The sequence below is a fragment of the Phodopus roborovskii genome, unplaced genomic scaffold (assembly GCF_943737965.1).
Source record: "Phodopus roborovskii unplaced genomic scaffold, PHOROB, whole genome shotgun sequence".
In the NCBI taxonomy this organism is placed as follows: domain Eukaryota; kingdom Metazoa; phylum Chordata; class Mammalia; order Rodentia; family Cricetidae; genus Phodopus; species Phodopus roborovskii.
The window spans coordinates 18,289,371-18,312,726 of NW_026126585.1; the positions used below are offsets into that span (position 1 = coordinate 18,289,371).

General features: G+C 45.4%; 1 protein-coding gene across 1 annotated transcript in view; it reads right to left on the reverse strand.

Moving 5' to 3' along the window:
• Ipo9 (importin 9) overlaps positions 1-15,275 on the reverse strand; it is a 33,990-nt gene extending 18,715 nt beyond the window's left edge. Inside the window, exons 1-4 of the mRNA XM_051204079.1 lie at positions 15,047-15,275; positions 4,146-4,207; positions 3,856-3,942; positions 2,933-3,134 (exon numbers count right to left, since the gene is read on the reverse strand). Of these exons, the coding sequence (XP_051060036.1) occupies positions 2,933-3,134; positions 3,856-3,942; positions 4,146-4,207; positions 15,047-15,209 (514 nt within the window). The 5' untranslated portion in view covers positions 15,210-15,275. The remainder of the gene's footprint in view (positions 1-2,932; positions 3,135-3,855; positions 3,943-4,145; positions 4,208-15,046) is intronic.
• Positions 15,276-23,356: the final 8,081 nt, after the last annotated feature.

Below are 23,356 nucleotides of genomic sequence, written 5' to 3' on the forward strand. Positions count from 1 at the left end.
ATTTCTTGGTCTTTGGCCTAAGATCAAGCATTGACTACACATTAATGATAAGTTTTATGAAAAACTACAACACGGGGCTTGGGTGTATCTTAGCATGTCAAATTCCCAGTATCAACACCACCACAACAAAAGAAGGCAAGCTAAAGGGACCTTACTGAGGAAGTTCTAACTGTACAACTGACTAATTGTACTTCTTAACTTTTCTATAATCATTGTGGACAGTCTCAATTTATTATAGGTTTAAGATCAAAAAGTGAGTTTTCTGAATGAAATCATTTAGCAAATCAAAAAGCTTGGGATAATAACACTTCAATTTCCAAGCATTAAGATCTATTGGATCAAATATTTAAATTCTTAGCTGCTATGCTTATATTTCCTTCTTATCATGAGACCACGTTCACTTTTATAACAGAAAAAATAACTCAGAAATTACAGTTAGGAACAACATCTTCTGGAGCTAGGCATTGGTGGCGCAGGCCTTTAATCCCAGCACACGGGAGGCAGAGGCAGGTGGATCTCTGGAAGTTTGAGGCCAGCCTGGTCTACAGGGTGAGCTCCAGGACAGACTCCAAAACAATACAGAGAAACCCTGTCTCGAAAAAAACCAAAAAACAAAAACAAGCCCCCCACTCCCCAAAAAACACACAACCAACATGTTCTCAAAAAGTCTCCAAGTCACCGGGCACAGTAGTACATGCCTATAGGCCTAGCTACTGAGGAAACTGAGTCACAAGTATTGCAGGAGCCTAGGAGTTAGAAGCCAGCCTAGCCAACACAGAGTGACCCCATCTCCAACAACACAGAAAACCTTAAAGAGAAATAGTCCCATTTATCTCATGAGTTCCTACCCACACACTAATATTCTTCTGACTTCACATTTCAGTTTCTGTGGTGCAAAATTGAAAGTCTGTCCTCCTTTGAAAATGATTGGAGCAGCTATTTGTGAATGAAGGTTGGCTGTCATCCACTCCAGGTCTGATAACTTGACTACAAAAAGATACAAATTTCTCCAGCATTTCTTTCTCTTGGCTGACAGAAAATGACCTCACTGTACAGTAATTTCTTTAGTCAACTAGAAAGAAGACCCTTCTGCATTCCAATCAGGATAACTGTATGGCCATCCTTTCTCTGCAGGCCTGTTAGAAAGAAGTCAAACTTAGAAAGAAGATTAGAACAGCGTTCCCTTCCCTTCCCTTTCTTTGGTAAAAAAAGTATCTCTTGGTAGATGTCCTGGCACCATAATAGTGTAAATAAAGGAGAAGCAAGGGCAATGAAAGGCTCAGTGAGGAGCACTTTGGCCTCTTTGGTAAATTCGCTGTTTCTGAGCTGAAAGCTAAGCATTGTCGTAGCCACCAATAGGAACATGGGAGGTACTCTAGAGGGGCATCTGGGCACGAGAAGAGGGAGCTTTGAAACAAATGAAGGATTTGTTTCTGACATAGAATAGATGATCTACTATTAATAGTGAATGGAATTTGAACTATGGACTACAGGTGCTGTTCCTCACGCACACCAGACTGCAGGAACAGGACAGGACAGGACAGATAGTGTCTGATGCTGTGGGTAAACACCGACAAAAACCAATTTGGGCAGGAAACTGTGATGGGGAATGGTCTTCTGTATATGCTTATCTTATTGGTTGATGAATGAAACATGTGGCCAATAGGGCAGCTCGGTAGGTGGGTCTAGGAGGTGAGGAGAATTTTGGGAAATGGATGCAGAGTCAGTCACCATGTAGGCTGCTGGAGGAGTAATAGCATACTGGGCATTACTGGGGAAGCCACAGCCTCGTGGCAATACACAGATCAATAGAAATGGGTTAGTAATTAAGACAGAGCTAGCCAATAAGAAGCCTTAGTCAATGGCCAACAGTTTCATAATTAATTAATTAATATGTCTTGTGTGTTTATTTTGGGGCTCTGAGAAGGCTGCAGAACTGGGCGGAAACACCTTAACAAAATTGCCTATTTTGGCTTTCAGGTTATATGTACTGAAGGGAAGCCAAAGCAGAGGCCACAGACGAGTGAGGCTTCCTGGCTTACTTCTCTGGTTTCCTCCGCTACCTTTTTGAGGTGGCCCAGGCCCGCTTGTCTAGGGATGGCATCACCCACAGTGGGCTGGGCTCTCCTACCTCAGCTGAGGGTCTCTATTCCCTGGCGTGTGACAACACAGAATACACAGAGCAAGGAAAGGATAGTGAAGGCAGCAAGAGAAAACACAAAGCCATGATAGGCAGGCAGGCCCACCGAGTAACACCACAACATTCAATTCAAAGTTTAAAAACCAGCTCGGAGCGACATGTTTCAAATTCTGAAGGAGAAGTATAGCCAATCCAGAGCTCGTGCCAGCAAAGCTACTAGTCCTAACTGAAGGGAAGATAAAAGCTTTTCACAGCAAAAATAGACTAACGGAATCCCTCACAATAAAGAGAAAAACAAATCCATGAATGAGCCACAGAAAATAAACCATGGTAGAAAAATGCCAGGCTTGGGGGGGGGGGGCTTAGCCCCACAGAATGTCATGAATCAATGCTTACTTTTCAGTAACAACTGAATGTTAATATCAAACTCACAATCAAAAGGTATGGCAGGAAAACGGATGGAAATTTGGAAATGCTCCATTAAGTGAGGTAACCCGGACCCGGAAGGACAAGTTCATGGTCTTTCTCATATGTGCCCCTGTATCTTTGTATGTGTGTACTATTCCAGCTTGAACAGAGCCACCCTCAGCCCCCAGGACCCCTGTAAAGACTGGCAAGTATCATGGAACCACACTAACTCAATCCCCTGGGAACAGTGGGTGGAACTTCTGGTGGCTGTGGAGAGGAGCAGCATGTAACAGATCTGGGTCTGGGCCACACCATCGCATAGCTCTAAATCATTCCTCTCACAGAAGGTCAAATACCAATGGCAGGAAAAAACGCTTCTGGTACCTGTCAGCACACGCATGGCTCCATGGACGGCGTTTAAGTCTCCGCTCACCAACATCTCCATGAGCAGGCTGAAGAGTTGGGGCCACGCTTCAGGCCAGTCCCAGTGGGCAATGGCTGACACAGCATAGGCCACACTGGAACGCACTTTGCTTATGGATTCTCTCAACCCATTGGGTAACAGCTCCCGGATGACAATTTTTGCCTGTGAAGGAGGAAAGAAAGGCCACTTGTCATCAGTCGGGTGGGAAGATGGAGGCAGAGCTCATCCACTTTAAGACTACGTTGCCCACTTATAGTAGCCACTTTTTTTTTTTTTTTTTTAATTTACTTTTTTGTTTGTTTGTTTTTCAGGTTGAGGTTTCTCTGTGTATCCCTGGCTGTCCTGGAACTCATTTAGACCAGGCTGGTCTCGACTAGATCCGCCTGCCTCTGCCTCCTGAGTGCTGGGACTAACGACATGTGCTATGCCTGGCCCAGAAGCCACATTTTAAGAGTTCATCAGCCACAGTGATGCTCATATTGGACATCACACATACAAAACTTTCCCACAATTGTAGAAGGTTCCAACCCACAGTTCTGGACCTTATATCTCATCTTTTCTTGGTTACTCAGGTTGATTGCTTAGCGACTATACCAAGCAGAAGTATTATTTTATTTAATTGGCAATTTTAACTCTAATTCAGGAAACTTAGGAAACTGAGTGTTCACAGCTAAATGTTTCAAATATTCTTATGGTCTGCAAAAGGAAAGAACTAGAAATTTGAAGACAGTCCATCCACAGTACTCAACATGCCACCCACTGTCTATTTTCTTCCTGGTCACGTTTCCTGCTATCAAAAAAAAAAAATGTTACATTACTGCTGAATGTATTAAGACTGCCTCTCACATCCTTGTAGGTAGACTAACCACGAAATTGCCTTTACCCTTTCTGTAGTTTCAGGAGGTCTGAACTTTTCTGATTGGGAACACCAGTGAGTTTCCACATATTGCTTCAAGATGACTGACGCCAGCTGTGAAGAGAGTAAACAGTCAGGTGTAACAAGAAATAGCCTCATTTCACATATAAAAACCACATACTTGACTGATACATTTGAGTCATATCTAAACCTGGTACAGAAATCATGTTTTATACACTGTCCTCATCCTTTCCCTTTCCCCTAAGAAAGTTTCCCTACTAAGTAAAGGAATTATCTGTTGGTCAGCCAGGACTCACCTGACGGATGGCCAGTGCCCCCTGAGGGTCCACAGTCAGCTCTGCCAGGTGAACACCAAATTCTGAAAAAGAAAATTTTACCATGAGTCTAAGGATATTCATGAAGGCCATAGCAATTCACTGAGCTCAAACTTGGGGCAACCAGGAAAGATTCCAGAAAGAAACTTGAACAACTGCCTCTGCGGTGCGGCGACTTCTGGAAATTTATGACATTAGAATCGGGAAAGCCTGGCTCAACCAGTTTAACCCTAAAAAACAAAATAAGGGTTGCAAACAACAGTTTTCAACGTGTAATATAAACTTTAGAAAAAGACAGGGTTTTGCCATGGAGCTGACTTAGTCTTGAACAAGATTCACCTGCCCCAGCTTGGTAAGTGCTGGGGTCACAGATGTGAGTCACATGTCTTGGACTGAATACTGGGAATATGTTACAAATAAATACCAAATAAAACAGATCTTTTCACATCTGCAAAGTTGCCAATGCTGTATAAGAATATAAGATCAAAGGTATACCGTAATTTTGTATCTCACAATCTAGGATTATACAAGCCACTACAGCTGCCACCAGTCACAAAGACTGAGATGGTTGTAAACGTAAACACTCTACATTTCAAATATAGCATGAAAAGCAAGTATCTTAATAATGTTTTTCTTTGCAACATTTTCACTACATAACCCTGGCTGGCCTCCGACTCATATAAATCCCCAGCTGCCTTCTGTGTGCTAAGATTAAAGGCACCCAAAACCGACCACCCTTAAAAAACAAACACCTTATATGTGGAAATGCACCAGGTTAAATAAGTACAGTATTTAATTTATTAGCTAATATGCTTTTTACGAAAAGCCTCACCAGGTTGGTTGACTGGCCTGGAACTCATTTTGTACATTAGGCTGATCTCTGCCTCCCGAGTGCTAGGATTAAAGTTGTGTGTCACCATAACCAGCCAGCATTAAATTAATATTTTAAAGTTTTGTCTCTATGTGTATTCATGAATAAATCTCTACCACAAGTATGAAAAAGCCAGTGGGAGCCAGAAGAGCGCTTCAGACCCTAAGATGTCCTGAAGCCAGAGTTACAGACAGCTGTGAGTCTTCCAACATGGGTGCTGGGAACCAAACTTAAGTTTCGTTCCGGAAGAGCAGCAAGAGCTCTTAACCACTGAGCTATTTCTATAGCTTTATTATTAAAATTATTTTTTATATTTCTTTTCTTAACCTCTTTTAATATTTAGTATGGCTAGTAGGAAATTTAAATCTTTATGTGACCCAAACCACACATACACACACTACTCACCCCCACCCCCTCTGACAAACAAAACAACCCAGCAAGGACTCCAGATTTGGGCAATTTGAAGCTACCACATTGTTCTTAGGTAAGTTTACTCATCCTATAAACCCCAGTTTCCAAATCCAAATAAAGAATAGTGGTATCACTATAACAAGCAATCCTATGAAGATTGAATGATTTAATACATGTGCTTACCATAAACCTGTCACATAGGAAAAACTTTATGACGAAAACTGCTTTGTTGTTTATTATTTTTATTGCCTACCATCATGTAAGGCGAAAGGCAACTCACCACATTTCTTCTAGTAATTCTAGGACATCATTTTCTTACATTTAGGCTCTTAATTCATTGGGGCTTATTTTTCAATATGGTGCAAAATTTGGGTCTAATTTCAAATGGTTATGCAGTTGTCCCAGCCCCATTTAAAAAGTCCCATCTAGTCAGCAGTGGTGACACACACCTTTAATCCCAGCACGCAGGAAGCAGAGGCAAGCAGGTCTCTGAGTTGGAGCCCAGCCTGGAATATAAAGTGAGTTCCAGGACAGCTGGGGCTACACAGAGAAACCGTTTAAAATAACACAAAAACAAAACAAACAACCCCCCCCATCATCTTTATTTTCCTTTTCACACCCTGCCTTTACTGTAGCCCAGGCTGGCCTCCAATTGGCAACAACTGTACTGCCTTGGCTAAGAGATGGGATCACAAAGGTTAGCTATCAAATCCACATCACAGGGTTCTTTCTTTCGGACAGTATCTCACACTGTGTAGTTCATGATGGCCTTGAACTCAATTCTCTTGCTTTAATCCTCTTTCAGCTTATTCCACACGTGTGCACCACCCAGCCACAAGTGTTTCTGTATTTTAACCCTGACCTATCACATAAGGCAGGCTCATGTTGCTATACAAAAATTGTTTTCAGATTTTGGAGCAGGGACGCTCTTGTCTTAATTTCTTCGCGAGCGTGTGTGTGTTTAGACTTTATAGTCTATATCTGCCTTTCTATTTACATGCCTGTGCCATGCCAGTGTTAATTATAGAAACTTTATTATGTTTAAATGTCTGCAGAGCTTGTCCATTCTGGCAGTGTTTTTTTTTTTTTTTTGGTTTTCTGAGACAAGATTTCTCTATATAATAGTTCTGGCTGTCTTGGAACTTGCTCTAGAGACCAGACTGGCCTTGAATTTAGAGATCTGCCTGCTTCTGCCTCCTGAGTGCTGGGATTAAGGAGTGAACCACCACCATCCAGCTCTTTTCAATGTTTTTATGAATTATTCTTCAATCTCTGTTTTCCATATGACCTTTAGGATCAACTTGTCTAGCAAATTTAATGTCCTATTGTCTGAGCTAATAACAGGGTGTCTTTCCAGTTAGTTTCACTTAATGCAGTGCTGGGGAGACGGCTCAGTAGTTAAGAGTACTTGCTGTTCTTCCAGAGGACCTAGGTTTGATTCTCAGTACCCATTTGGCAGCTCACAACTTGCTGTAACTCTAGTCTTAGGGAATCTGATGCCCTTTTCAGGGTTCTGAGAGCACTTGCAAGCACACGGTATACAGACATACATATAGGCGAAGCACCCACACACAGAAAATTAAAAAATTAATACAATTAAAAAACCCTGCCTACTAGACCCAGATTCAACTAGATATTTTTAAAAACTAATTTATTTTTATTTTATGTACATTTGTGTTTTACCTTCATGTATGTCTGTGTGAGGATGTTGGGACAGGCATTATAGACAGTTGTGGGTACAGGGGGTTGAACCTGGGTCTTCTGGAAGAGCAGCCAGTGTTCTTAACCGCTGAGCCATCTCTTCAGCCCTGTAATAGATTCTTATAGTTCCTGTTTGTTTTATTTCAAATTACTTAATCTTTAATTGAAATTGTAAATGGTTTTAAAAGTTTCAAAACAAGTTAGATCCTTTGTGTATAAGAAAGCAAGCTGTTGATTTTTATAACCAGACCCTTAGAGCTCATTCTTTTCAATGCCTTCATTTTAATTTATTTCTTGAAACAGGAAGGGTCAAAGCTGGGGCTTTTAGCCGGGTAAGTGTTCTACTGCTGAGTTCCACCCAGCCCCTCTCTAAGCCACAGGGTTTGATCTTTTCTATGGCGTTCATCATGTCACTTAGGATAGAATGAAACTGCCTGGAAACCAAAACAAAATAGGTTTCTCTTGAAACACACTTATTAAATGCTTAAATCATGAACAATGAACACCTTCAAAATCGTCTCTATGGATACTGAAATTCACTCTGATTCCAAACAGTGTTTTGCCAGTTCAGATTCTGAGTGAATAAAAAAAAAAAAAAAAAAAAAGCCCATTTATTGCAATAGAAGAAACTGGTGTCTAAAACCCAATGTTATGAGTCTACTTTCAAGACAGACTCTAAAACACAGATGAGCTATCAATCTCCTATTTATTTATTTATTTGTTATTTACTTACCTACTTAGTTTATTTATTTTGTTTTTTTGAGACAGGGTTTCTATTTGGCAGCTTTGGCTGTCCTGGAACTCATTCTGTAGACCAGGCAGATCTCCGTGAGTATGAACTCACGGAGATCTGCCCGCCTCTGCCTCCTGAGTTCTAGGACTACCAACACCCAGATCATTTCCAATTTAAAAAGACCTTTGTTTTGTTATTTGAGACAGGGTCTCATTATTTCTCATTATGTAGACCAGGTTGGTTTCCAAATTAGAGATCCACCTGCCTCTGCCCCGAGTGCTGGGATTGAAGGTAGGTGTGTGTCACCATACCTAGCTGTCTTAAGACCGCTTAAATACCAATGCTTAGATTTAAATTTAAAAAGTACATCAAATTTATAGTTAAATCTAGTTCACCATTTTCACATTAAAAATGTGCATTTATGTGTGTGCATCACCTGAGTAGGGAGGCCAGGAAGTGGAAGCCCCAGGGTTCAAGCTCAGGCATCGTGTGGGTGTTGAGACTTGAACCGTGTTCTTCCTGCTGAACCATCTCTCCAGAATTAGTTTTAAAAGGACTGAGATGCCCGATCACCTGAATTTGATCCCTGCATCCCACACGATAGGAGAGAGCCAACCCAACAAGTTGCCTTCTGACGCACACACGCACGCACGCACGCACGCGCCACAGCATAAGCCCAATCTGCATAAACAGACAAATGTAACACAAAAGAAAGGATAAGGAATTCTCCTAGTGAACGCTTCCACACTTGCCATTCACAGACTTAGTGTGCTGATGGGTGCTAAGCTCACACCTTCAGTCTGCCTGGTCCTGGTCTCCCTCCTGGGACACAGTGAATTAATGCTAGTGTGCTTCATGCAATTTCTTCAGAATGGCCTACACATATATTCATAAACTACCTGGAACACACAGAACTTTCCTTTAAGGCACTATTTAAATAATGTTTGTGTGGGGTGTTTTTGTTTTTTCGAGATAGGGTTTCTCTGTATTGCTTTGGAGCCAGCCCTGGAAGTAGCTCTGTAGACCAGGCTGGCCTCGAACTGCATGTGCCTCTGCTGGGACTAAAGGTGTGCACCACGGATGCCGGCTCATTTATGTGGTGGGCTTTTAAAAGTAAGCAAGAGTTTACTTTTTTTTTTTTTTTTTGCGGGGGATGGGGGGGTGGTGTCATTCCTATAGGGACAAACTAAAATCAGGTAAAAATAAGCAAAATATTTGATCATACAGCATGACAGTTACTGAGGAATGAGCTTTTTGAGAAGTTTTGAAATCTAAATTGAAACTGTAAGGCGTAAATGCATTTGAATGGTGATCTTTCTCTGAGGACACTGCTCACAGTTCTAGGGGGATGAAAAGTACATTCTAGAGCACGCAAGAGAACGGCACACAGGCCCTGAAGAACTTCAAGCCAACTTTCCAGAGAGAAGCTTCCAGGGAAGGGTTGGGGTTTTTGTTTGGTGTCTGTGCCAGGAGGAGGTAGCACCCTAGTGATGATCTCAGCCCTGAAGTAACCTATCTGAAGTATCTGGTAACCTATCAGAGACAGGTAAATTTTCTATAAATGCTTATTCCTTTCACCCAAGAGAGACTGGTTCAAAGTTCCACTAATATGAATGCCTGTTTAAAAGTCTACTGAGAAAGACAACCTAAAGATTAACCTGGTTAGAATACATCCTTTTCTCTACAAGTTCCCGGAGGCTCAAAACTATTAACCCTCAAATTGTAAGACAAAAAACTAATTTGGATTAGGCTATAGTGGGATATAAGAAAGGAAATTTCTGCCTGAACTGTACATGAAAGCTGATGAAGAATACACTAACTGCAATGCTGGTATGGGACTGTTAATGAAGTCTATAAAGCTAATGCAAGGAAGGAAAGAACAATTCTTATTTGAAGTATCTCCACAGGCACAACTTTATTCTTGAGTAATTAAAAGAACAAACACCTGTTGATGTTCACGGCCTAGGCTTAAATACCATCAACACAGTTGCTTCTTTACAATGCTGATTTCTGTCAGAGGGCAGAAAACCCCATCTGATGTGAATTTGAAGACTTTTTGTTTTTGAGACAGGGTTTCTCTGTAGCTTTAGAACTTGTCCTGGAACTCGCTCTGTAGACCAGGCTGGCCTGAACTTCACAGGACTAAAGGCATGCACCGCCGCCACCACCACCACCTGGCTTGTGAATTTGAAGACTTTTACTGACAGAATCTATATAATACCTTTTGAAAAAAAAAACAAAAACAAAAACAAAAACAAAAAAACTCAAAACAAACAAACATACAAAACAAAAAAACAAAAAAAACCAAAGCACAACTAAATATACCTGTTAAGAAACAACACTTCTTTTTACGTGTGGACACAAGTTCTTTGGAAATCCTGTGTTTTATGCATATGTGCCTTACAATAACTTTAGAAAACACAAAAGAGAAGAGAGAAATAACTTACTCGGGGATAATGAAAGCAGAGAAAATACAGGAGACACACAGACTGGACTTAGAAGAGCCTAATTTAAGATTCAATCTAAGATACTGCACTAAAGAAGGATGCTCCTGTGAGGGCCACATGAAGTTATCCTCCCAGAGCCATTTTGTGAAGAAACATAATTCCCTCAGCTCCTCTTCCGAGATTAAATAGGGACAGCCTTGTGTGGTTAATCTAGACTTTTTCACCTGACTTTACCGGGTGCCTGTACTCCACACTGACATCCCCTGACCTTTCTAAGAAACCCTTGGCCTTCCTTGTCTCTCTCTTTAGTCTCATGGCCCACATTAAATTCATTTTCTAGTCTTTTGGGTGTTTGCCCCTCCTTCCTGGTGACCTTTGCTCTCCTTTCTCTTACCCTATTTGGCAACAAATACCAGCATAAACTTTGGCTTCGAAGGGGAAATATAAAAGAGGGCAGGGAAGATCCGGGGTTAGCTAGGAAGTGCATTATTTCTATTCTTGAGGGTCCACTAGAGAGACAGAGAGACGAGAAAGATTTGCCAGTGCCTTGACAGACAACGCTAGGGGCTGTGAACAGAGAGTATCTGTAGGAAAGGTTTAGGTAGCACTTTGGAGAAGCCCCCTATCTGTCATGGGGTGGGGAAGCACCACAAAACCATAGCTGAAAGGGAAAAGAAAACTCTACCACTGGCCTTTTTCCTAGCGTGGCCGCCTTCCGCTCGGCTCAGTGCCCGCCACATGCCCAGGAGTGCGTCTGGATCCTTGCGGGGTGCCCTTCGCAGGTGGACAGTGCTTATGCTATACTGGAAGAGAGCCAGAAAAGTGCCCATGAGAACCAGAAAGCATTCCCAGCCAGCAGGGTCATCTCTCTAGGTCTCTAGGATGGGAAAATCATCACACATAACTGAGCAGCATCGGAGAGCCAGGAAAGCCGAGGGAGAGCACTATCCACACTCTCTGGTCAATGCAATGGTGGGAGATGGAAAGAAATTATGTATTCTCTTGGGAGCAAGGCAGAGAAGACTGGGCGGGGAGTACAGCTCAGTGGTAGAATGCTTGCCTAGCCAGTGTGCATAAGGCTTTGGGTAAAATGCTTGCCGAGCTAGCATGCACTGGCCCTAAGCACAGAAAAAAAGAAAAAAGACAAAATACCAAGTCAAGGGCAAATGTTGGGGTGAGGCATATATTTATTTCTAATAGATAAAAAAAAGAAATAACAAGAAAAGACTAGGTATAAACCTAGTTATTTTACAACAATCTCACTATGCAGGCTAGAGAGTGTAAGACTGTACATGGAAGTTACTCATTCCAACACTAGAAAGTTCTTTTTAAAGTGGGAAAGTAAAAGAAAAAGGAAAGAATTTCATTTTGGGATATAAGAAGAAAAGGATTAATATCCCAGAAATAAAGAGGTGACATTCTAAGAGTGGCTTTACCATAAACTGAATAAAAAGGAAACCAAGCTGGCAGAACATTAAGATTCTGAGCTAAGAATCCACCTCTCGTCTAATGCCCATGTGATCAAATGCTTGACACGTCCCCATCTCCTAATGAAACAGAATACAAGGATACAATAATAATAATAATAATAAAAACCTAATTTTTAGTCTCTGTGGGTAGAACTAAAACTTCACAAACTCTGCTGATCAAACTCAGAATCTCAAAGCTCTGAAGACAAATGAAAGGGGACAATTATCTGGTAAATGCCACACTGCATGGGAATTCCAGACTCCCGAGCTCAGCCACACTCAGCTCAGGACAGGGACAAGGCCTGATGAAGCAGGAAACTGGCATCATCTCCTCCTCTGTGTGCAGCAACAAGGCTTAACTATGTGGAGTTTTCAGGCTCCTAGATCCAAGTAATTACAGAAGAGAGCACGTGCAGGAATTCAAGAAAACTCTTCCAGGACATCAGGCTAGTAAAAGAGGACTTGGGGGAGCTCTGACACACACACACACACACACACACACACACACACTTCTTTAGCTTCTAAGAGTATGTGTTCATTCTGGATAATGCGGTAACTGATTGTGTTATTTCTAGAAAAAGCTGGAAGACAAAAGCATGTTGCTCTTTTTTGCCCTTTCTCTTAAGAGGTAACAACTGTGTCTCCCCCCCCCCCCAAAGTCTTTTACTTAATGTTCAAGAGTAGAGCTCAGCTGGGTGGTTGGTGATGGTGGTGCATGCCTTTAGCCTTTAGTACTAGCACTTGGGAGGCAGAGAGGCAGGTGGATCTCTGTGAGTTCTAGGCTAGCCTGGTCTACAGAGTGAGTTCCAGGGCAGCCTCCAAAGCTACAGAGAACCCATGTCTGGGGGTGGGTAGGGTGGAGGAGGGCGTGTAGAGCTCATCAGCTGGCACCCAAGAAAGGCACACACCTTTCTGTCAAAAATAACAAGTCACTTAATTTTAAAGACCACGTGGGTCCAGTGTCCTATATGAGGGAAGAGCAAACGGCTCGCAGTACAGCTACTGGAGGGAATCGGTCAGGTAGTGACTCGACCCTGTGCTCTATGGAAACAGATTAGAAAAATAACAGACAACACCAACTGCGAGATTTCTTGTTAACTTCAAGTTTTAAGGAAGCTATTTTAAACGACGAAAGTGAAGTTCAGTCTTAGCAAGTCCATGCAAAATCACTTGGTCTGCAGCGCTTTTTAATAAATAACGTGAAGTTCAGTCTTAGCAAGTCCATGCAAAATCACTTGGTCTGCAGCGCTTTTTAATAAATAACAGGAGCAATGTCCTGACAACCTAAGGCTAAGCAGCTTGTGAATCTTCCTGGGGACCAGATGCCACCTTTCATGTAAAGAACAACCATGGCTAGAGAAGAAACTGTCAGCTACCATTAAAAAGTATCCATGACACCCTGGACCCAGTGGGAAGATGACTGTTAAGGGCCACTCGCAGAAAAGATGCTTAAGGAATGAACCACCATCCTCTAACTAAAAATAGGCACAGGAGGGACAAGACTATTTTAAAGCCACTGAAGAGTCCAACACGGTATATTCAACTCCAGGCTTGATCCAACTCTGCAGCAACATTCCATACCTGAGCCACAGGCCTCACCACGGGGCCACCACCCCTCTTACAGTATCAAGGCTTTCCCCGTCTCCCTCATCACGCCACACAGCACGTTAACAGCAGGTTGTGGGGAAAGGAGGAGGGCGTGAGGCAGACCTCATCTATTTTTTCATCCGTGCACTAGACCAAAATTCTGTACTTCTCATTTCAAGACTCCTCAAGATGACAAAAGGGGGAGACAAAAACTTAAATAGTCCCAACAGTTTGTAACGGACTTTGCTTAGGGAAAGCCATAGCACCTGGCCAGAGATGGAGAAGTCAGAGCAGCAATAGTGTTACTGTACAGTTTTAATCACAAGCCCACCTTTCATAGCAAGGTGTCAGACAAGCAACACTGGGTGTCTCTCATTCACGGGAGGGTTAATGAAGGGTCGGTTTGCAACAGACCGGCAACTAAGAGAAGGTAGCATGCTAACTTTAGTGAGGGCTCTCTATCAGTGCTCTTCCTTTCTTTAGACTCAAGTAAAGTAATCTTTACCTACGAAGTTAGGGACTCCTTCAGGTCAAGTCATACATTGCTTTCCAACAGCTTTCTCCCACCCACCCACGGTTCCTTCTTTTAAAGAGTCTGGTATGTTCTAAACTACAAGTTGCCTTTCCAAATAGTCCGGAACCTGTTAGGTCTCCCAGCAGTTCCGACAGAAGGAAACTTTCCTTCAATAGTTGTTCATACTACAAGAGCATATAAAACTAAATTTAAGGAACATCCTTCCTACATCCATTTCTTTCCAATAAGAGTGAGTCCTGTGGGGACATCAACTCATGGTTTACGGGTGGTTGGTGAAACATAGGAACAATCTCTCATATTTCTGAAGAGGCGGTAAGTTTAAGGAGCCATGAAAATATTCTCTTGAGCTTGGGGATTCCGTGGATCTGGAGTCCCACGGAAATTCTGATAAGATGTATTTCTTACATAAAGACCAGGGAGATTTTACCCTTTTTCTGTTCTTTGTAAAATGGTCCTGATGAAGGCCCACTGGGCAGGAAGTTAAAAAGAAAACCTCACACTAATGTTTTCTTCTTTATCATTAAAGAAAAAAAAAAAAAAAAGAACATAATGGGAGGATGCGAACAAAGAAACTAAAACAAAGGGAAGACCGTTCCTGAACACAGAAATGCGCAATACTTAATAACTGCCAATGAGTCTTAAAAAAAAAAAAAAAATTAAAACAAAAAACCCGGGGGAGCACGGTCGGGAAGGCGGAGCAGTGTGTGCATCTAACCGAGGTGGTTTCTAGGCAAACTAGAGGATTCTGAACGAGCAGCCGGATCGAAAGCCGATGCAGAAACTCGTTGGCTGGCAGCCGCCTCCTCGGAGCCCTGGCTCGGCTGCCCGGCCCCTGCACAACCACGGGGCTGCAGGAGCGCGCGCGCGCGGCGGCAGAGCTCGCCTGGGGCTCAGCCATCCCGGCGGCGGCGGCGGCGGCGGCTCGGCCCACTCCGTCCGTCCGTCCGTCTCCCCGCGCCCGCGCCCGCCCGCCCCATGCCCGCCCGCACGTCCCCGAGCCCACCTCCCGCTCCCGCTCCGGCCCGGCCCCGGCTCTCCCAGGCGCGTGCGGCCGGGCGGCCCTGGCTGGTGCGAGCCTCCCTCGTGACGGCCCCGCCCGCCCGCCCGCCCGCCCGCCTCCCTCACTCACCCTCGGTCACCTCCAGCACCTTGATCTGCTCCTCCGCGGCCGCCCGCACCTCCTGCACGGGGGACAGGATCCCGGTGAGGGTGTCCACCAACGCCTCCTTCAAGCCCTGTGCCACCGGACCCGGCAGCCCAGAAGCCGCCCCAGCCGCCGCCGCCGCCGCCATCTTCCCTCCCCTCAGCCCGCCAGCCCCGCGGCCGGGACCCGCCACCGGATGACGGCTCCCGCGTGCGGCCAATCCGCGAAGCCGCGCCTGCGCATGTAAGGGCGCGGGCGCGGTGGGCGGGGCCGGGCCGGGCCGGGGGCGGGGCGCCGTGGCAGCCTCCGGAGACGGCGCCTCCTGCTGCCCGGAACCGAGCCGCGCTTCTGCCCGCCGGCCGGCCGGGGGCGCTGTGGGATGTGTGCGCGCACAGAAGCGCCCTAACGGTTTGGAGCCCCGAGAGCGCGCCTGGAATAAGGGGCCGCGATTTGACTGACACACGCGAGGAGGAGGTCGGATGCAAGTGGGCGGGGAGGGCTTTCAGGAAATGGCACCGATTTCAAGCTAACTGCCCTCCTCCCAACTAAGAGCATCATCGCTCGAGTCAGTCGGACCCGTTTCACTTTCTACCTTTAGAGACCCAAAGATGCCTGCGGGGCGTGCGGAGAAACCCAGGCGGAGTCGGCAGCAGGGGGTAGGCACTCACTGTACAAAGGTTCTAGTTCCCCAGTTTCCCCCCCCCCCCCCGATTACCTGAGCCCAGTCTCAAATGAGAAAATGGGTGTCCAGGAGAAAGTACCTACTTGTGAAAGAGCATTTCTTCGGACTGATTAGGAAAAAACAAAAAACAAAAAACAAAACAAAACAAAACAAAAAACCCCAACTTATTTAGCACGGCTTTAATCCCAGCACTCGGGAGGCAGAGGCAGGAGGATCGCTGTGAGTTCAAGGCTAACCTGGTCTACAGAGCGAGTTTCAGGGCAGCCAGGGCTACACAGAGAAACCCTGTCTTGAAAACCAAAAGCAATCTTATTTCTGTATTTGTTGTTAATTTGTTTTGAGACAGGGTCACATGTGTCCCAGTGTCCCACACTGGCCTCAGACTTTCTATGTAGCTGGTACTGGCCTTGAACTCCCTGATCTCAGTCTTCTTGGGGACAGTCCCCAGTGCTATTACAAGTGTGTGCGGTCACCCATGGCTCCAGTTGGATTCTTTGTGTGATTACTAAGAGGAATCCCGAAAGTATATAACTACTTAATTACAAAAAAAATTGTCAGTTTTGTGTGTGCGCACGCGCGCTGTATTCAAAGACCCAGCCTCTAATACGCCTTATATGGGACACTTGTAGAGGTCAAAGGACAGTTTTAGTGTGGAGTCTGTCTTGAGCCACCTTTATATAAGGTGTTGTGGCAAGTACTCGGCCCCCTGAGCCATCTAGCTAGCCTGAGACCCAGGGGAATTGTGGGTGAAGGGATAGGGGAACAAGAGTAGTTTATTATGGCTAACAAGGACTAGTCAAAGGAAATGGCCGCAACACAGAGACACTACTCAATAGAGCAAGTGGAGGGGATTGGAGCGAGGGGCTAAAAATTGAGGACAGAGTGGCAAACCGTGACAAAATGGATGGTCTGGCCTGTGTTGTTGGAGCAGAGCAGGCATTTCTGGGCAAGCGAGTGCCTTTTGACTCTGCAGTTCCCCAGTAGAGGACAGTAAGGTTTATTTTCTGTCTTACAGTGGCCAGGAGAACCCCAACTCCATTAGAGCAGCTGCCCTCTCAGCTCAATTCCTTTTAGCTCCCAAAGGAAAAGTTGGGTAGTATCTCGAGGACTGGTTCTCCCGACCCTACTAACGCTGCAACCCTTCGTGTTGTGACGACTCCAACCGTGAGACATTTTGTTGCCACTTCATAACTAATTTTGCTACGGTTGGGAACTGTAACGTAAATATCACATATGCAACCCCTGGGAAAGGGTGGTTTGGCCCCTAGGGGTGACCACCCACAGGATGAGAACCTCTCTGTATAGAGGGTGGTCCACACATTTTCAAACCTTGCAGTTGATTGAGGGAGAACTCAAGAGACTTCCTGCCCAGCAAACGGAAGCCTTGACTTCTGGTGAGGGAAACTGCCATAGCTAGCTTCAGCTGTTAACTTGACACAATGCTAGAGTCACCTGGAAAGAGAACCTCAACCGAATCAGACTGGCCATGACCAAGTCTTGGAACCATTTCCTAATTGCTAATTGGCACAGTTGGACCGAGTCCACTGTGCTTAGTGCGATCCCCGGGAGAGTGGGCCTAGACTATTTTAAGACCAAGCAGGGCAATCCAGTAAGCAGCTTTGCTAGGCGGGCTCTGCTTCAAGCTTCTTCTCTGGGTCCCGCCCTTGACTTCCTTTGATAATGAACTGTAATCTCTTGCCTTTGGTCTTGGTGTTTCATCACAGCAACAGAAAGCAAAGTATGACAGAGGCTGCATCCACAATGTGCAAGGTGGGTTCCTGCTCAGCATTTGGGGCCAGATAAGTTTACAAGCAGGTGGGTTTTGCTTCTGACTTAGGCAAATGACCGCAAGTTGTCTGACATTCCAGATCAAGCAGAAAGATAACTGGACACACAAACCAGGCAGAGAGCAAGCTAGAAAACCAGTGGACAATACAGGAGATATCTTTATTGAAACACAAATGGCAGAGAACAGATGACTTTTGCCGGATGGAGACATGCCTGATAGACAGAGGGCCTGGGTAACGGTTAGCCCCTGTGGTGATGGAGGAAGGCCATTTCAGCGGGCCAAAGGCATGGGTTTAATTTTCAACCAATTTCTTATTTAAAATGGATTACCGAGGGGGGCAGCCCAGCTCTCTTCATGATTGTTACCGCGACTATATACAACAGTTTGCTTTCCAGATTCAGTTTTGCCTTTTCTACATTAGGTATAAAAGGGGACAGACTGGAACAGACAAGGGCGGAATGAGAAGAAAATGAGACAAACACACAAGACACACACACACACACACACACACACACACACACACACACACACACACACATCCTGGTTTGGGATTTTGTACTCAGTAAGTTTTAAAAAGTGAACATTCTTGCCCACCCGCCACCTGAGGGTTGCCATGCAGTTGAGAAACACAGACTCTTACATGGGTAGTGCTGTGAGAAACCGGGTAGGGAGGGGGAGGAAAGGAAGCTAGCAAGACCTAGAATCCACTATAGTTTTGTTTTGTTAAAAGCAATAAACAGAAGGCGGTTAGGAAGTGGGGGGGGGGGGCGGGGAGCATGGCCGTTCTCAGGAACTGGCTATAGTGTGGGAGTTTGCTCCCTGTATTCTCCTTCTCAGAGAAACGGCGGGGAAGCAGGGTGATTGGACAGGGCCTGGCTGGCTGGGGGGGGGTGTGTGTGGGGGGTGACTTTAGTGCAATTGTTTCCCCGCTTGCTTGCCTTGGGCTTTAGCCCTTCCTTCCAAGTTAGTCCCTGAGTCCAGGAGACCTGGTGCCAGTGATTTTTAATGCTCTACACAAAAGACTGACAAATTTGAAACAAAACCACTTCTCAGCAGCCTCAGCTCTTCCAGGGCCATAGCAGCTAGTTTAAGGGTCTGGGAATGAATGAATTCACTTTGCTCCCTTGGTTGAGTAGTCTTGTGGTGGGAAAAGGCAGAGGTTGAACCTACGGTCTTAGATACTTTATTTTCGCTGTGTAGAGCTCTTTGCTTGTGGGCTGAGCAGAGACACGGGCCCTCCTGACATACTGGAGCACTACAGCTATTGGCTGCCTGGGGGGGGGGTGGGGGGGAGAGGGGCTGTTGGGGGCTCTCACACTCAGCAGTACTCTTTACTATTTGAAGACGGGAGAGAGATGTTGCTGGGAGAACATTTTGTCATAGAAATGTAAATTAGATTTTATTTTACTTTCCTTATACTATTACCAGGAAAAGAACCCAACAGAACAGCAACTCGGAGGGGACCTCCAACATGGAATCATCCATGGGAGCCATAGTGTGCCAGGTATCAACGCCAGAGGCAAGGGGTTTCCTACTAGAGGCTGCAAAGATACAGCGCCTTCCCTAACTTCCTCCCCAAAGCACCTATTTTCACTGTTCACTCCCAGAAACCTAAGTCTGAGGAAAGTGACAGAAATGTTCACATTTGAATTAGACTGTAGGCGCTTCTGATTAGGGGGTCTTCAAACATCAGCCGTCTCCGGTGTGCGCTGGACCCACCACAGCGCAGCTGGGCACTGTTAGCTACTACGGATCTGACTTGGGAAATCTGGGTTACGGGGCAGATTTTATTCCTGAACACACTCCCACGCACTGCTGTTGCTGGTCTGAAGACATCCTCCGAGCGCCAATGCTTTGAGGGACGAAAGGTTCAATCAAGGCATCAGGGATTCATATCACATGCCAGAGAACGTCCCCTGTCACATAATTGCTAAGGGAAACGGCCGACAACATCACATGGGAACGAACTAGGGTGTCATTTTTAACTGTCCTCTCCCCTGTGGCTACCAAAGTTCAGCCGCTTTCTTTCCTTCCAGACTCTGCAACTTTCCAATTGACCCTAACTTCTCTGTAAGAGCGGTGTGTGCAGGGCTGGGTGAGTACCTGCTGGCCCTCATCCCTGAGCAGGTTAACTCAGGACTGGTGGGTAGGTAAGAGCGGATAGGTAAGAGCAGGGTCTTCAGGCTTCAGTTACTTGAGAGCCTGCTGCGTGTGTGTGTGTGTGTGTGTGTGTGTGTGTGTGTGTGTGGTGGGGGTGGTGTATCATCAAATTCAAAGCTTGCCTGGAATACTTAAGGAATTCAGGGCCATTATGGGCAACTTCGTGAAACTGTCCTAAAAACAATTTAAAAAGTGAGGGTTGGAGCCATAGTGATAGAGTACTTGCTGCGTGTATGAGAGACCCTCGGTTCAATACTCAGTACTGGAAGGGAAAATAAAGTGTACCAGTAACTGTTGCTATAACCATCTTATCCATCTCTATTACCCAGCCTGCTGCAACAGCCAATGTTCTTCTTGCCAAGGGGGTTGGCTCAGGGAGTCCATTCATTAGCTTCAGTTTAGCTAATGCCCAGGACTATGGAAAGAAAGGTAAAGTGTGATAAGGAGCTGGAACTGACGATCTGAGTTACTTCAGCACTTGAGCCCCGTATTAGATTTGTGATGATTAGCACAACTTCCTCTCCCAAACCCTTCTGTCATAAAAAACAAAAACAAAAAACAAAACAAAACAAACAAACAAAAAATCATGAATGACTTTTGGATCTTGGTTTATAAGACCGAGTCCCTTCGATCAGGCAAGTACTACTATCCGTGCACATGCTGGGTGCCAAGAATGGGTTCCATCTGGGGTGATGTTGGGAGGAGCTGTGAAAACCTACCACTTCTTTCCCTACTTTTCTGGACTATGACAGGAAACAGAGTTCGTCTTCAGAGTACCAGAAGGGGGCGGTGTCCCTCTGAATAGCATGGCTGGTCTTTGAGAGCTACAAGTAAGGACATGGTAGGTTAAGTTACTTAAACTCTTGCAAACTAGAAAAGCCAGAAGACAAAAAGTGAAAACAGGGGGAAGAAAGTCATTGTTTTGTCTTATGCCCGTCAGTGTGGACAGACGTTTACCAAGTAATAACAGCTTTCTGGTAGGGTCTTTCTGTGGTCTTTTCCCTCACTGTCCTTCCCTGCCAGCCTCTACCTTCCAAGTGACTAGACTACACAAAAGACATCGGAGTAAGGATTTGCAGAGACAGAAATAAGCACCCAAGAGTTACCAGAAAGCAGATATCAAAAATAATAATGTTTCCACAAAGCCCCAGAAGTTAGAACAGAGAGATACACAGACATCAGGTCCCATAGCAGCCTCCAATACCTAGCATTTTATTTTAGCGCCTAGGCAGGGACTGAGAAATGAACACATTGAACACAACTCACTGGTCTTCATCCCCAAATTCTCGGGGTTCTAGTTAGCCTCTCTACTGGAGCGGAGGCCCTCCAAAGGTTGATGTCCTTTACTAGCCAACTTTGGTGAGGGATGGAACTGGGGGTGGGGGGTCAGAGGAAAGGGGATAGCACAAATGCCAGAATCAGATAGGGTGGATTCTTCCGAAGGTGCCTGGAGATTGAGAATTTAGCTGTGGGTCCCAGCTTTTCCTTTCTGAGGAGTCCCAGTAGTCTCAACCAAGAAGCAAGTGTGTAGGTTGGAAAGAATGCTGTGGGTTTGTTCTTTGCCAGGAATTCTTGGGCAGTGAGCGGGCGCTCAGGCTTTTTGCTTCTTAGACGTCTGGATGAGCATCCTAAGGGGTTATTAGCACCACGAGGAGGCTCAACCTTCCAAAGTTGCCACAGAACCATGATCCCTTTTTGAGATGGTTGATCCTACTGTGAGGGGCCCAGATGTGCAGCTGTAAACAGGGTCCCAGTCTCCAGAAGGAAAGCAGAGGCTTCAAGAGCGCTTCCCTAGTTGGGAACATACTTCCTGGAGGACAGCCATTGGAGGCCTGGACATTCATAAATGCAGCAGTCAACTGAGAGAAGGCGGTGGTGGGTCCCAGGAATAGAAATGAAGTTATAGTATGAGGCCTCCAGAGTCAACTTGCTGCAGAAAACCAAATAAAATTCACGATGGTATCCATGGTTACCACAGAGACAGTCCCTCTGCAGTCTGAGGCAGTTGGAATGGAAGAAGGCATTTCCTACTTCCCTCTTCTTAAAGTAGCCAGTAACATCCATTTTCAGAAGGCACTGGCTGGGCAGCACCAGAAAAAGTGAAAGGCTCAAGCATGAGGGTGTCAGCAAAAGTCTGAGCCTTGCCACGGCACTGGAGCTTTGGCTCGGGTTCAGAAGAGAGCTATGTCCAAAGTAGGCCTATCTAGTCTCCCCTTCCAAGTTGGAACACCCAGCCTGGGGCCTTCTCATTCTGCACAGCAGAGACCTTAAGGCAGTGATTTCAGCACCATCCTTGGACAAACAGCCTCTCTCCACAATAGAATTGCATATTTTGCAGCTGAGTTGGTTGGGGATCTTCACAGCTCACGGGGTTAGCAGCAATAGCAATAATAGTCTCCAGAGCAGAGGACCCTGTCACCCCTGGGTCTACCAGGTGAATATAGAAGCGTTTGTAGGGGAGGGGAGGGAAAAGGGACAAGCCAGACCATCTTGAGGACCTAAATTAAAACATACTGTTACGAGTCATGTGACTCCTCAGCTGGGTGGAATAATGGCCCAAGTTAGTTTGCCTATAGAATCTTGATCCCGATTAAGTCTTGCTCTACCGAGGACTCTGAAGACCGAACTCTTAGGTCCAGGCTCACCATATATATCCCTGAACTGCAGAGTGCTTACATATTAGCCCATAAGGCAGCTCAGCCTGGAATCTAGTTCCATCCGGTTTCCAAGATGACGTAAGTAGATTTTTCGCCACCGCAGACAAGATTCCAGAGTTCTTCAGGCTCCATCTTAACTGATGCTCCATCTTCTGCCCACAACAGATTGGACCTCTAACCAAAGGATTCTTTTAACTGACTCCTTGGGGTTTGCCTGTTTCTCAGATGATTTTCAAGATCCAGATTTGGGGAGGGGGGTTACATAATGGAGATTAACACCGCCCGCCCCCAGATTATGAACTTAAGGACCAAGCCTTGTCTTTTCTTAAACATAGTGACTGGTACACAGTTAAGTGCTTGCGAAATGAAGGAATGTGGGGTACAGAACTATGAAGATGGCAACTTCTGCTGGAGGCGGATCTCTCTGGAAGGCAAATAAGGGCTACCAAGTCCAACTCCTCGAGCCTTCTGCTCTGGTCTGAAGCAGTTCACATGGTTGCTCAGTTTCTTACAAGTGACTATTCACCTGTCAAAAACAAGTGGTAAGGTCTAGCTGGGGAATTTTGACTGAATCAGGCAGAGTGGCTACCATCCAGATAGTGCAGCGAGGGGCCAAACAGGCCATAAGACAGGCGGGTGCTCCCAGGATTTTGGTTTTCCTGCAGTCCACGATGAAGCTCAGGGTAGATGGATCATGCCAGAGGATGGCAGCCGAGCTTCCAGGTAGAACATCTACTTGCTCAAAAGGAAAGTTAGGGAAACTGGGTTCTTTCCCTCCTACCATTCTGAACAAATGTTTCTTGTCACATATAAGCCCCAAGGATGCCAGAGATAGTCACATGGCGGGTGCCTAACTTACACCAACAGCAAGGAATTCAGTCCTCCAAAGAAAACCCACGCGGAAAGCAAAACTATCCCCTGGGAGGAAACCCAAGTATCTCATTGACACGTGAGAAAGTTGGGGAGAGGGAGCAAATAAATAGGCAAATGGAAGGGGAAAAATAGAA